Source organism: Oncorhynchus masou, unplaced genomic scaffold (genome assembly GCF_036934945.1).
Source record: "Oncorhynchus masou masou isolate Uvic2021 unplaced genomic scaffold, UVic_Omas_1.1 unplaced_scaffold_1409, whole genome shotgun sequence".
In the NCBI taxonomy this organism is placed as follows: Eukaryota; Metazoa; Chordata; class Actinopteri; order Salmoniformes; family Salmonidae; genus Oncorhynchus; species Oncorhynchus masou.
The window spans coordinates 102,501-115,869 of NW_027004029.1; the positions used below are offsets into that span (position 1 = coordinate 102,501).

Sequence of the window (13,369 nt, forward strand, 5' to 3'; positions counted from 1 at the left end):
AAACGGTGTGTGTATTGTCTTTCTCCCTCTATATATCTCTCTCTATAAACGGTGTGTGTATTGTCTTTCTCCCTCTATACATCTCTCTCTATAAACGGTGTGTGTATTGTGTGGTTCCAGCTGGTGAGAAGAAGATGATGGTTCCTTCGTCTACAGCAGGAGGTCAGCAGCTCTACTCCCAGAACTCTCCCTTCCAGCCTGGACACTCTACCAAGAGCTTCAGGTACACACACCTCTCTGTGGGTCTCTGTGGGTTGTGTGTGGGTCTCTGTGGGTCTGTGTGTACGTGCATGCATGCACATTAGCGTGTGTGTTTAAAGTTGAAAGCCGTGGGGAAAGACAGGGCCACAGGTGATGGTTAAACAACTGAGCAGACTAGAGTTGACAGATGTGAACAGTTAAATGTGTTGTTAAAGTATAAACTAAATATGACCGTCTGCATGGGGTCTATTTAAAGGCTCTCATGTCACACATTTACTTGGAATGCTGTCTGTCTGTCTGTGTGTTTTACACAGCTCCTCAGTGATCCATGTCCCGGGGGTGAACGATATCCAGCCGTCGGGATCGTCCAATCAGAACCTAGCTCAGATCTCCAGACAGCTCAACCCAGGACAGGTGGCCTGGACTGGCAACAGACCCCCGTTCTCTGGCCAGGTACACACACACATACACACACACACAGGACTAACAACAGACCCTACCTTCTCAGGCCAGGTAAAACACACACAGGACTAACAACAGACCCTACCTTCTCAGGCCAGGTCTCTCACACACAGGACTAACAACAGACCCTACCTTCTCAGGCCAGGTCTCTCACACACAGGACTAACAACAGACCCTACCTTCTCAGGCCAGGTCTCTCACACACAGGACTAACAACAGACCCTACCTTCTCAGGCCAGGTCTCTCACACACAGGACTAACAACAGACCCTACCTTCTCAGGCCAGGTCTCTCACACACAGGACTAACAACAGACCCTACCTTCTCAGGCCAGGTCTCTCACACACAGGACTAACAACAGACCCTACCTTCTCAGGCCAGGTCTCTCACACACAGGACTAACAACAGACCCTACCTTCTCAGGCCAGGTCTCTCACACACAGGACTAACAACAGACCCTACCTTCTCAGGCCAGGTCTCTCACACACAGGACTAACAACAGACCCTACCTTCTCAGGCCAGGTCTCTCACACACAGGACTAACAACAGACCCTACCTTCTCAGGCCAGGTCTCTCACACACAGGACTAACAACAGACCCTACCTTCTCAGGCCAGGTCTCTCACACACGGGACTAACAACAGACCCTACCTTCTCAGGCCAGGTCTCTCACACCAGGACTAACAACAGACCCTACCTTCTCAGGCCAGGTCTCTCACACACAGGACTAACAACAGACCCTACCTTCTCAGGCCAGGTCTCTCACACACAGGACTAACAACAGACCCTACCTTCTCAGGCCAGGTCTCTCACACACAGGACTAACAACAGACCCTACCTTCTCAAGCCAGGTCTCTCACACACAGGACTAACAACAGACCCTACCTTCTCAGGCCAGGTCTCTCACACACAGGACTAACAACAGACCCTACCTTCTCAGGCCAGGTCTCTCACACACAGGACTAACAACAGACCCTACCTTCTCAGGCCAGGTCTCTCACACACAGGACTAACAACAGACCCTACCTTCTCAGGCCAGGTCTCTCACACACAGGACTAACAACAGACCCTACCTTCTCAGGCCAGGTAAAACACACACAGGACTAACAACAGACCCTACCTTCTCTGGCCAGGTAAAACACACACAGGACTAACAACAGACCCTACCTTCTCAGGCCAGGTCTCTCACACACAGGACTAACAACAGACCCTACCTTCTCAGGCCAGGTCTCTCACACACAGGACTAACAACAGACCCTACCTTCTCAGGCCAGGTAAAACACACACAGGACTAACAACAGACCCTACCTTCTCAGGCCAGGTCTCTCACACCCAGGACTAACAACAGACCCTACCTTCTCAGGCCAGGTAAAACACACACAGGACTAACAACAGACCCTACCTTCTCAGGCCAGGTCTCTCACACACAGGACTAACAACAGACCCTACCTTCTCAGGCCAGGCCAGGTAAAACACACACAGGACTAACAACAGACCCTACCTTCTCAGGCCAGGTCTCTCACACACAGGACTAACAACAGAGCCTGCCTTCTCAGGCCAGGTCTCTCACACACAGGACTAACAACAGACCCTACCTTCTCAGGCCAGGTCTCTCACACACAGGACTAACAACAGACCCTACCTTCTCAGGCCAGGTCTCTCACACACAGGACTAACAACAGACCCTACCTTCTCAGGCCAGGTCTCTCACACACAGGACTAACAACAGACCCTACCTTCTCAGGCCAGGTCTCTCACACACAGGACTAACAACAGACCCTACCTTCTCAGGCCAGGTCTCTCACACACAGGACTAACAACAGACCCTACCTTCTCAGGCCAGGTCTCTCACACACAGGACTAACAACAGACCCTACCTTCTCAGGCCAGGTCTCTCACACACAGGACTAACAACAGACCCTACCTTCTCAGGCCAGGTCTCTCACACACAGGACTAACAACAGACCCTACCTTCTCAGGCCAGGTCTCTCACACACAGGACTAACAACAGACCCTACCTTCTCAGACCAGGTAAAACACACACAGGACTAACAACAGACCCTACCTTCTCAGGCCAGGTCTCTCACACACAGGACTAACAACAGACCCTACCTTCTCAGGCCAGGTCTCTCACACACAGGACTAACAACAGACCCTACCTTCTCAGGCCAGGTCTCTCACACACAGGACTAACAACAGACCCTACCTTCTCAGGCCAGGTCTCTCACACACAGGACTAACAACAGACCCTACCTTCTCAGGCCAGGTCTCTCACACCCAGGACTAACAACAGACCCTACCTTCTCAGGCCAGGTCTCTCACACACAGGACTAACAACAGACCCTACCTTCTCAGGCCAGGTCTCTCACACCCAGGACTAACAACAGACCCTACCTTCTCAGGCCAGGTCTCTCACACACAGGACTAACAACAGACCCTACCTTCTCAGGCCAGGTCTCTCACACACAGGACTAACAACAGACCCTACCTTCTCAAGCCAGGTCTCTCACACACAGGACTAACAACAGACCCTACCTTCTCAGGCCAGGTCTCTCACACACAGGACTAACAACAGACCCTACCTTCTCAGGCCAGGTCTCTCACACACAGGACTAACAACAGACCCTACCTTCTCAGGCCAGGTCTCTCACACACAGGACTAACAACAGACCCTACCTTCTCAGACCAGGTAAATTACACACAGGACTAACAACAGACCCTACCTTCTCAGGCCAGGTCTCTCACACACAGGACTAACAACAGACCCTACCTTCTCAGGCCAGGTCTCTCACACACAGGACTAACAACAGACCCTACCTTCTCAGGCCAGGTAAAACACACACAGGACTAACAACAGACCCTACCTTCTCAGGCCAGGTCTCTCACACACAGGACTAACAACAGACCCTACCTTCTCAGGCCAGGTCTCTCACACACAGGACTAACAACAGACCCTACCTTCTCAGGCCAGGTCTCTCACACCCAGGACTAACAACAGACCCTACCTTCTCAGGCCAGGTCTCTCACACACAGGACTAACAACAGACCCTACCTTCTCAGGCCAGGTCTCTCACACCCAGGACTAACAACAGACCCTACCTTCTCAGGCCAGGTCTCTCACACACAGGACTAACAACAGACCCTACCTTCTCAGGCCAGGTCTCTCACACACAGGACTAACAACAGACCCTACCTTCTCAGGCCAGGTCTCTCACACACAGGACTAACAACAGACCCTACCTTCTCAGGCCAGGTCTCTCACACACAGGACTAACAACAGACCCTACCTTCTCAGGCCAGGTCTCTCACACACAGGACTAACAACAGACCCTACCTTCTCAGGCCAGGTCTCTCACACACAGGACTAACAACAGACCCTACCTTCTCAGGCCAGGTCTCTCACACACAGGACTAACAACAGACCCTACCTTCTCAGGCCAGGTCTCTCACACACAGGACTAACAACAGACCCTACCTTCTCAGGCCAGGTCTCTCACACACAGGACTAACAACAGACCCTACCTTCTCAGGCCAGGTCTCTCACACACAGGACTAACAACAGACCCTACCTTCTCAGGCCAGGACCCTCAGGCCAGGTCTCTCACACACAGGACTAACAACAGACCCTACCTTCTCAGGCCAGGTCTCTCACACACAGGACTAACAACAGACCCTACCTTCTCAGGCCAGGTCTCTCACACACAGGACTAACAACAGACCCTACCTTCTCAGGCCAGGTCTCTCACACACAGGACTAACAACAGACCCTACCTTCTCAGGCCAGGTCTCTCACACACAGGACTAACAACAGACCCTACCTTCTCAGGCCAGGTCTCTCACACACAGGACTAACAACAGACCCTACCTTCTCAGGCCAGGTCTCTCACACACAGGACTAACAACAGACCCTACCTTCTCAGGCCAGGTCTCTCACACACAGGACTAACAACAGACCCTACCTTCTCAGGCCAGGTCTCTCACACACAGGACTAACAACAGACCCTACCTTCTCAGGCCAGGTCTCTCACACACAGGACTAACAACAGACCCTACCTTCTCAGGCCAGGTCTCTCACACACAGGACTAACAACAGACCCTACCTTCTCAGGCCAGGTCTCTCACACACAGGACTAACAACAGACCCTACCTTCTCAGGCCAGGTCTCTCACACACAGGACTAACAACAGACCCTACCTTCTCAGGCCAGGTCTCTCACACACAGGACTAACAACAGACCCTACCTTCTCAGGCCAGGTCTCTCACACACAGGACTAACAACAGACCCTACCTTCTCAGGCCAGGTCTCTCACACACAGGACTAACAACAGACCCTACCTTCTCAGGCCAGGTCTCTCACACACAGGACTAACAACAGACCCTACCTTCTCAGGCCAGGTCTCTCACACACAGGACTAACAACAGACCCTACCTTCTCAGGCCAGGTCTCTCACACACAGGACTAACAACAGACCCTACCTTCTCAGGCCAGGTCTCTCACACACAGGACTAACAACAGACCCTACCTTCTCAGGCCAGGTCTCTCACACACAGGACTAACAACAGACCCTACCTTCTCAGGCCAGGTCTCTCACACACAGGACTAACAACAGACCCTACCTTCTCAGGCCAGGTCTCTCACACACAGGACTAACAACAGACCCTACCTTCTCAGGCCAGGTCTCTCACACACAGGACTAACAACAGACCCTACCTTCTCAGGCCAGGTCTCTCACACACAGGACTAACAACAGACCCTACCTTCTCAGGCCAGGTCTCTCACACACAGGACTAACAACAGACCCTACCTTCTCAGGCCAGGTCTCTCACACACAGGACTAACAACAGACCCTACCTTCTCAGGCCAGGTCTCTCACACACAGGACTAACAACAGACCCTACCTTCTCAGGCCAGGTCTCTCACACACAGGACTAACAACAGACCCTACCTTCTCAGGCCAGGTCTCTCAGGCCACACACAGGACTAACAACAGACCCTACCTTCTCAGGCCAGGTCTCTCACACACAGGACTAACAACAGACCCTACCTTCTCAGGCCAGGTCTCTCACACACAGGACTAACAACAGACCCTACCTTCTCAGGCCAGGTCTCTCACACACAGGACTAACAACAGACCCTACCTTCTCAGGCCAGGTCTCTCACACACAGGACTAACAACAGACCCTACCTTCTCAGGCCAGGTCTCTCACACACAGGACTAACAACAGACCCTACCTTCTCAGGCCAGGTCTCTCACACACAGGACTAACAACAGACCCTACCTTCTCAGGCCAGGTCTCTCACACACAGGACTAACAACAGACCCTACCTTCTCAGGCCAGGTCTCTCACACACAGGACTAACAACAGACCCTACCTTCTCAGGCCAGGTCTCTCACACACAGGACTAACAACAGACCCTACCTTCTCAGGCCAGGTCTCTCACACACAGGACTAACAACAGACCCTACCTTCTCAGGCCAGGTCTCTCACACACAGGACTAACAACAGACCCTACCTTCTCAGGCCAGGTCTCTCACACACAGGACTAACAACAGACCCTACCTTCTCAGGCCAGGTCTCTCACACACAGGACTAACAACAGACCCTACCTTCTCAGGCCAGGTCTCTCACACACAGGACTAACAACAGACCCTACCTTCTCAGGCCAGGTCTCTCACACACAGGACTAACAACAGACCCTACCTTCTCAGGCCAGGTCTCTCACACACAGGACTAACAACAGACCCTACCTTCTCAGGCCAGGTCTCTCACACACAGGACTAACAACAGACCCTACCTTCTCAGGCCAGGTCTCTCACACACAGGACTAACAACAGACCCTACCTTCTCAGGCCAGGTCTCTCACACACAGGACTAACAACAGACCCTACCTTCTCAGGCCAGGTCTCTCACACACAGGACTAACAACAGACCCTACCTTCTCAGGCCAGGTCTCTCACACACAGGACTAACAACAGACCCTACCTTCTCAGGCCAGGTCTCTCACACACAGGACTAACAACAGACCCTACCTTCTCAGGCCAGGTCTCTCACACACAGGACTAACAACAGACCCTACCTTCTCAGGCCAGGTCTCTCACACACAGGACTAACAACAGACCCTACCTTCTCAGGCCAGGTCTCTCACACACAGGACTAACAACAGACCCTACCTTCTCAGGCCAGGTCTCTCACACACAGGACTAACAACAGACCCTACCTTCTCAGGCCAGGTCTCTCACACACAGGACTAACAACAGACCCTACCTTCTCAGGCCAGACTAACAACAGTCAGGTCTCTCACACACAGGACTAACAACAGACCCTACCTTCTCAGGCCAGGTCTCTCACACACAGGACTAACAACAGACCCTACCTTCTCAGGCCAGGTCTCTCACACACAGGACTAACAACAGACCCTACCTTCTCAGGCCAGGTCTCTCACACACAGGACTAACAACAGACCCTACCTTCTCAGGCCAGGTCTCTCACACACAGGACTAACAACAGACCCTACCTTCTCAGGCCAGGTCTCTCACACACAGGACTAACAACAGACCCTACCTTCTCAGGCCAGGTCTCTCACACACAGGACTAACAACAGACCCTACCTTCTCAGGCCAGGTCTCTCACACACAGGACTAACAACAGACCCTACCTTCTCAGGCCAGGTCTCTCACACACAGGACTAACAACAGACCCTACCTTCTCAGGCCAGGTCTCTCACACACAGGACTAACAACAGACCCTACCTTCTCAGGCCAGGTCTCTCACACACAGGACTAACAACAGACCCTACCTTCTCAGGCCAGGTCTCTCACACACAGGACTAACAACAGACCCTACCTTCTCAGGCCAGGTCTCTCACACACAGGACTAACAACAGACCCTACCTTCTCAGGCCAGGTCTCTCACACACAGGACTAACAACAGACCCTACCTTCTCAGGCCAGGTCTCTCACACACAGGACTAACAACAGACCCTACCTTCTCAGGCCAGGTCTCTACCTTCTCAGGCCACACACAGGACTAACAACAGACCCTACCTTCTCAGGCCAGGTCTCTCACACACAGGACTAACAACAGACCCTACCTTCTCAGGCCAGGTCTCTCACACACAGGACTAACAACAGACCCTACCTTCTCAGGCCAGGTCTCTCACACACAGGACTAACAACAGACCCTACCTTCTCAGGCCAGGTCTCTCACACACAGGACTAACAACAGACCCTACCTTCTCAGGCCAGGTCTCTCACACACAGGACTAACAACAGACCCTACCTTCTCAGGCCAGGTCTCTCACACACAGGACTAACAACAGACCCTACCTTCTCAGGCCAGGTCTCTCACACACAGGACTAACAACAGACCCTACCTTCTCAGGCCAGGTCTCTCACACACAGGACTAACAACAGACCCTACCTTCTCAGGCCAGGTCTCTCACACACAGGACTAACAACAGACCCTACCTTCTCAGGCCAGGTCTCTCACACACAGGACTAACAACAGACCCTACCTTCTCAGGCCAGGTCTCTCACACACAGGACTAACAACAGACCCTACCTTCTCAGGCCAGGTCTCTCAGGACACACAGGACTAACAACAGACCCTACCTTCTCAGGCCAGGTCTCTCACACACAGGACTAACAACAGACCCTACCTTCTCAGGCCAGGTAAAACACACACAGGACTAACAACAGACCCTACCTTCTCAGGCCAGGTCTCTCACACACAGGACTAACAACAGACCCTACCTTCTCAGGCCAGGTCTCTCACACACAGGACTAACAACAGACCCTACCTTCTCAGGCCAGGTCTCTCACACACAGGACTAACAACAGACCCTACCTTCTCAGGCCAGGTCTCTCACACACAGGACTAACAACAGACCCTACCTTCTCAGGCCAGGTCTCTCACACACAGGACTAACAACAGACCCTACCTTCTCAGGCCAGGTCTCTCACACACAGGACTAACAACAGACCCTACCTTCTCAGGCCAGGTCTCTCACACACAGGACTAACAACAGACCCTACCTTCTCAGGCCAGGTCTCTCACACACAGGACTAACAACAGACCCTACCTTCTCAGGCCAGGTCTCTCACACACAGGACTAACAACAGACCCTACCTTCTCAGGCCAGGTCTCTCACACACAGGACTAACAACAGACCCTACCTTCTCAGGCCAGGTCTCAACAGACCCACACAGGACTAACAACAGACCCTACCTTCTCAGGCCAGGTCTCTCACACACAGGACTAACAACAGACCCTACCTTCTCAGGCCAGGTCTCTCACACACAGGACTAACAACAGACCCTACCTTCTCAGGCCAGGTCTCTCACACACAGACCCTACCTTCTCAGGCCAGGACACACAGGACTAACAACAGACCCTACCTTCTCAGGCCAGGTCTCTCACACACAGGACTAACAACAGACCCTACCTTCTCAGGCCAGGTCTCTCACACACAGGACTAACAACAGACCCTACCTTCTCAGGCCAGGTCTCTCACACACAGGACTAACAACAGACCCTACCTTCTCAGGCCAGGTCTCTCACACACAGGACTAACAACAGACCCTACCTTCTCAGGCCAGGTCTCTCACACACAGGACTAACAACAGACCCTACCTTCTCAGGCCAGGTCTCTCACACACAGGACTAACAACAGACCCTACCTTCTCAGGCCAGGTCTCTCACACACAGGACTAACAACAGACCCTACCTTCTCAGGCCAGGTCTCTCACACACAGGACTAACAACAGACCCTACCTTCTCAGGCCAGGTCTCTCACACACAGGACTAACAACAGACCCTACCTTCTCAGGCCAGGTCTCTCACACACAGGACTAACAACAGACCCTACCTTCTCAGGCCAGGTCTCTCACACACAGGACTAACAACAGACCCTACCTTCTCAGGCCAGGTCTCTCACACACAGGACTAACAACAGACCCTACCTTCTCACCTTCTCAGCCAGGTCTCTCACACACAGGACTAACAACAGACCCTACCTTCTCAGGCCAGGTCTCTCACACACAGGACTAACAACAGACCCTAGGCCCTTCTCAGGCCAGGTCTCTCACACACAGGACTAACAACAGACCCTACCTTCTCAGGCCAGGTCTCTCACACACAGGACTAACAACAGACCCTACCTTCTCAGGCCAGGTAAAACACACACAGGACTAACAACAGACCCTACCTTCTCAGGCCAGGTCTCTCACACACAGGACTAACAACAGACCCTACCTTCTCAGGCCAGGTCTCTCACACACAGGACTAACAACAGACCCTACCTTCTCAGGCCAGGTCTCTCACACACAGGACTAACAACAGACCCTACCTTCTCAGGCCAGGTCTCTCACACAGGACTAACAACAGACCCTACCTTCTCAGGCCAGGTCTCTCACACACAGGACTAACAACAGACCCTACCTTCTCAGGCCAGGTCTCTCACACACAGGACTAACAAGGCCAGACCCTACCTTCTTCTCAGGCCAGGTAAAACACACACAGGACTAACAACAGACCCTACCTTCTCAGGCCAGGTCTCTCACACACAGGACTAACAACAGACCCTACCTTCTCAGGCCAGGTCTCTAACAACAGACTACCTTCTCAGGACTAACAACAGACCCTACCTTCTCAGGCCAGGTCTCTCACACACAGGACTAACAACAGACCCTACCTTCTCAGGCCAGGTCTCTCACACACAGGACTAACAACAGACCCTACCTTCTCAGGCCAGGTCTCTCACACACAGGACTAACAACAGACCCTACCTTCTCAGGCCAGGTCTCTCACACACAGGACTAACAACAGACCCTACCTTCTCAGGCCAGGTCTCTCACACACAGGACTAACAACAGACCCTACCTTCTCAGGCCAGGTCTCTCACACACAGGACTAACAACAGACCCTACCTTCTCAGGCCAGGTCTCTCACACACAGGACTAACAACAGACCCTACCTTCTCAGGCCAGGTCTCTCACACACAGGACTAACAACAGACCCTACCTTCTCAGGCCAGGTCTCTCACACACAGGACTAACAACAGACCCTACCTTCTCAGGCCAGGTCTCTCACACACAGGACTAACAACAGACCCTACCTTCTCAGGCCAGGTCTCTCACACACAGGACTAACAACAGACCCTACCTTCTCAGGCCAGGTTTCTCACACACAGGACTAACAACAGACCCTACCTTCTCAGGCCAGGTCTCTCACACACAGGACTAACAACAGACCCTACCTTCTCAGGCCAGGTCTCTCACACACAGGACTAACAACAGACCCTACCTTCTCAGGCCAGGTAAAACACACACAGGACTAACAACAGACCCTACCTTCTCAGGCCAGGTCTCTCACACACAGGACTAACAACAGACCCTACCTTCTCAGGCCAGGTCTCTCACACACAGGACTAACAACAGACCCTACCTTCTCAGGCCAGGCCACTAACAACAGACCCTACCTCAGGCCAGGTCTCTCACACACAGGACTAACAACAGACCCTACCTTCTCAGGCCAGGTCTCTCACACACAGGACTAACAACAGACCCTACCTTCTCAGGCCAGGTCTCTCACACACAGGACTAACAACAGACCCTACCTTCTCAGGCCAGGTCTCTCACACACAGGACTAACAACAGACCCTACCTTCTCAGGCCAGGTCTCTCACACACAGGACTAACAACAGACCCTACCTTCTCAGGCCAGGTCTCTCACACACAGGACTAACAACAGACCCTACCTTCTCAGGCCAGGTCTCTCACACACAGGACTAACAACAGACCCTACCTTCTCAGGCCAGGTAAAACACACACGGGACTAACAACAGACCCTACCTTCTCAGGCCAGGTCTCTCACACACAGGACTAACAACAGACCCTACCTTCTCAGGCCAGGTCTCTCACACACAGGACTAACAACAGACCCTACCTTCTCAGGCCAGGTCTCTCACACACAGGACTAACAACAGACCCTACCTTCTCAGGCCAGGTAAAACACACACAGGACTAACAACAGACCCTACCTTCTCAGGCCAGGTAAAACACACAGACCTGAACATGTAGCAGAGATGATTTGTGTTGTGAGTAGAGTCAGACAGAATCCAGAAATCTGAAACTATAAATATCTGTAGAATCACTCCAGACTTGGTTCCATTCCAGATCTAATGCCTCGGTGTTGTAGGTGTTTTCTAGTCAGGCAGACGACACACTGATCACACACTGACTCCCATAGCTACTACAGAATGTAGGCTTCTCTGCTTTGGTTGACAACAGGAATCCTCTACTGCTAACCAATAGCATCATTAGCATTTCTAATGAAATGCATTTCAGTGGTCGCTGTGCAGATTCCCTCTCTCTTTCTCCTCGCTTCAGTGAATCTCATCAGCAGAGCCTGGTAATTGTGTGTGTGTGTGTGTGTGTGTGTGTGTGTGTGTGTGTGTGTGTGTGTTTTCTCTGATCTGCATATCGGACCACACGACATGCGTGCTAAGGGGAGTGTGTTGAGCATATGGTGTTTAGCAGGCTCATTTGTCTTCTCAACCTACACCAGTAACACACACACACACACGTCTCTCTGCTAGTCTAGTAAAACACACACGTCTCTCTGCTAGTCTAGTACAACACACACGTCTCTCTGCTAGTCTAGTAAAACACACACATCTCTCTGCTAGTCTAGTACAACACACACGTCTCTCTGCTAGTCTAGTAAAACACACACGTCTCTCTGCTAGTCTAGTACAACACACACGTCTCTCTGCTAGTCTAGTACAACACACACGTCTCTCTGCTAGTCTAGTAAAACACACACGTCTCTCTGCTAGTCTAGTACAACACACACGTCTCTCTGCTAGTCTAGTACAACACACACGTCTCTCTGCTAGTCTAGTACAACACACACGTCTCTCTGCTAGTCTAGTACAACACACACGTCTCTCTGCTAGTCTAGTAAAACACACACGTCTCTCTGCAAGTCTAGTAAAACACACACACTCAACTCTTTTTCCTTCTCTCTCTATCCAGTCCACTAAGGCCCAGTCCAGTCCGTTTGGGATAGGCTCCGGCCACAGTTACCAAGGAGACCCATCTTCCTATAGCCCCCTGTCCTCCCCTGCCACCTCATCGCCCAGCGGCAATGCCTACTCTGGACTGGCCAACCGGAGCACGGCGTTCGGTAAGCACCAGCCAATCACAGCAAAGCATTCCATCAAAAAGATGTTTGTCTCATTCTCTTCCAGGATTTATCCAATCATGTTTGATCAGTGATAACATTAAAGGGTGTGTGTGTATGTACATACTCTGGGATGCTGCTTTCTAGGCAGAGTTGCAAAGAAAAAGCCATATCTCAGACTGGCCAATAAAAATAAAAGATTAAGATGTTCAAAAGAACACAGACACTGGACAGAGGAACTCTGCCTAGAAGGCCAGCATCCCGGAGTCGCCTCTTCACTGTTGACTTTGAGACTGGTGTTTTGTGGGTACTATTTAATGAAGCTGCCAGTTGAGGACTTGTGAGGCGTTTGTTTCTCAAACTAGACACTCTAATGTACTTGTCCTCTTGCTATGTTGTGTACCGGGGCCTCCCACTCCTCTTTCTATTCTGGTTAGAAACAGTTTGCGCTGTTATGTGAAGGGAGTAGTACACAGCGTTGTACGAGATCTTCAGTTCCTTGGCAATTTCTCACATGGAATA

The 13,369-nt window shown here is 51.9% G+C and overlaps 1 protein-coding gene across 1 annotated transcript in view; it reads left to right on the forward strand.

Moving 5' to 3' along the window:
* LOC135530742 (aryl hydrocarbon receptor nuclear translocator 2-like) overlaps positions 1-13,369 on the forward strand; it is a 129,783-nt gene that overhangs the window by 97,030 nt on the left and 19,384 nt on the right. The window contains exons 14-16 of the mRNA XM_064958942.1: positions 121-223; positions 516-654; positions 12,700-12,850. Of these exons, the coding sequence (XP_064815014.1) occupies positions 121-223; positions 516-654; positions 12,700-12,850 (393 nt within the window). The remainder of the gene's footprint in view (positions 1-120; positions 224-515; positions 655-12,699; positions 12,851-13,369) is intronic.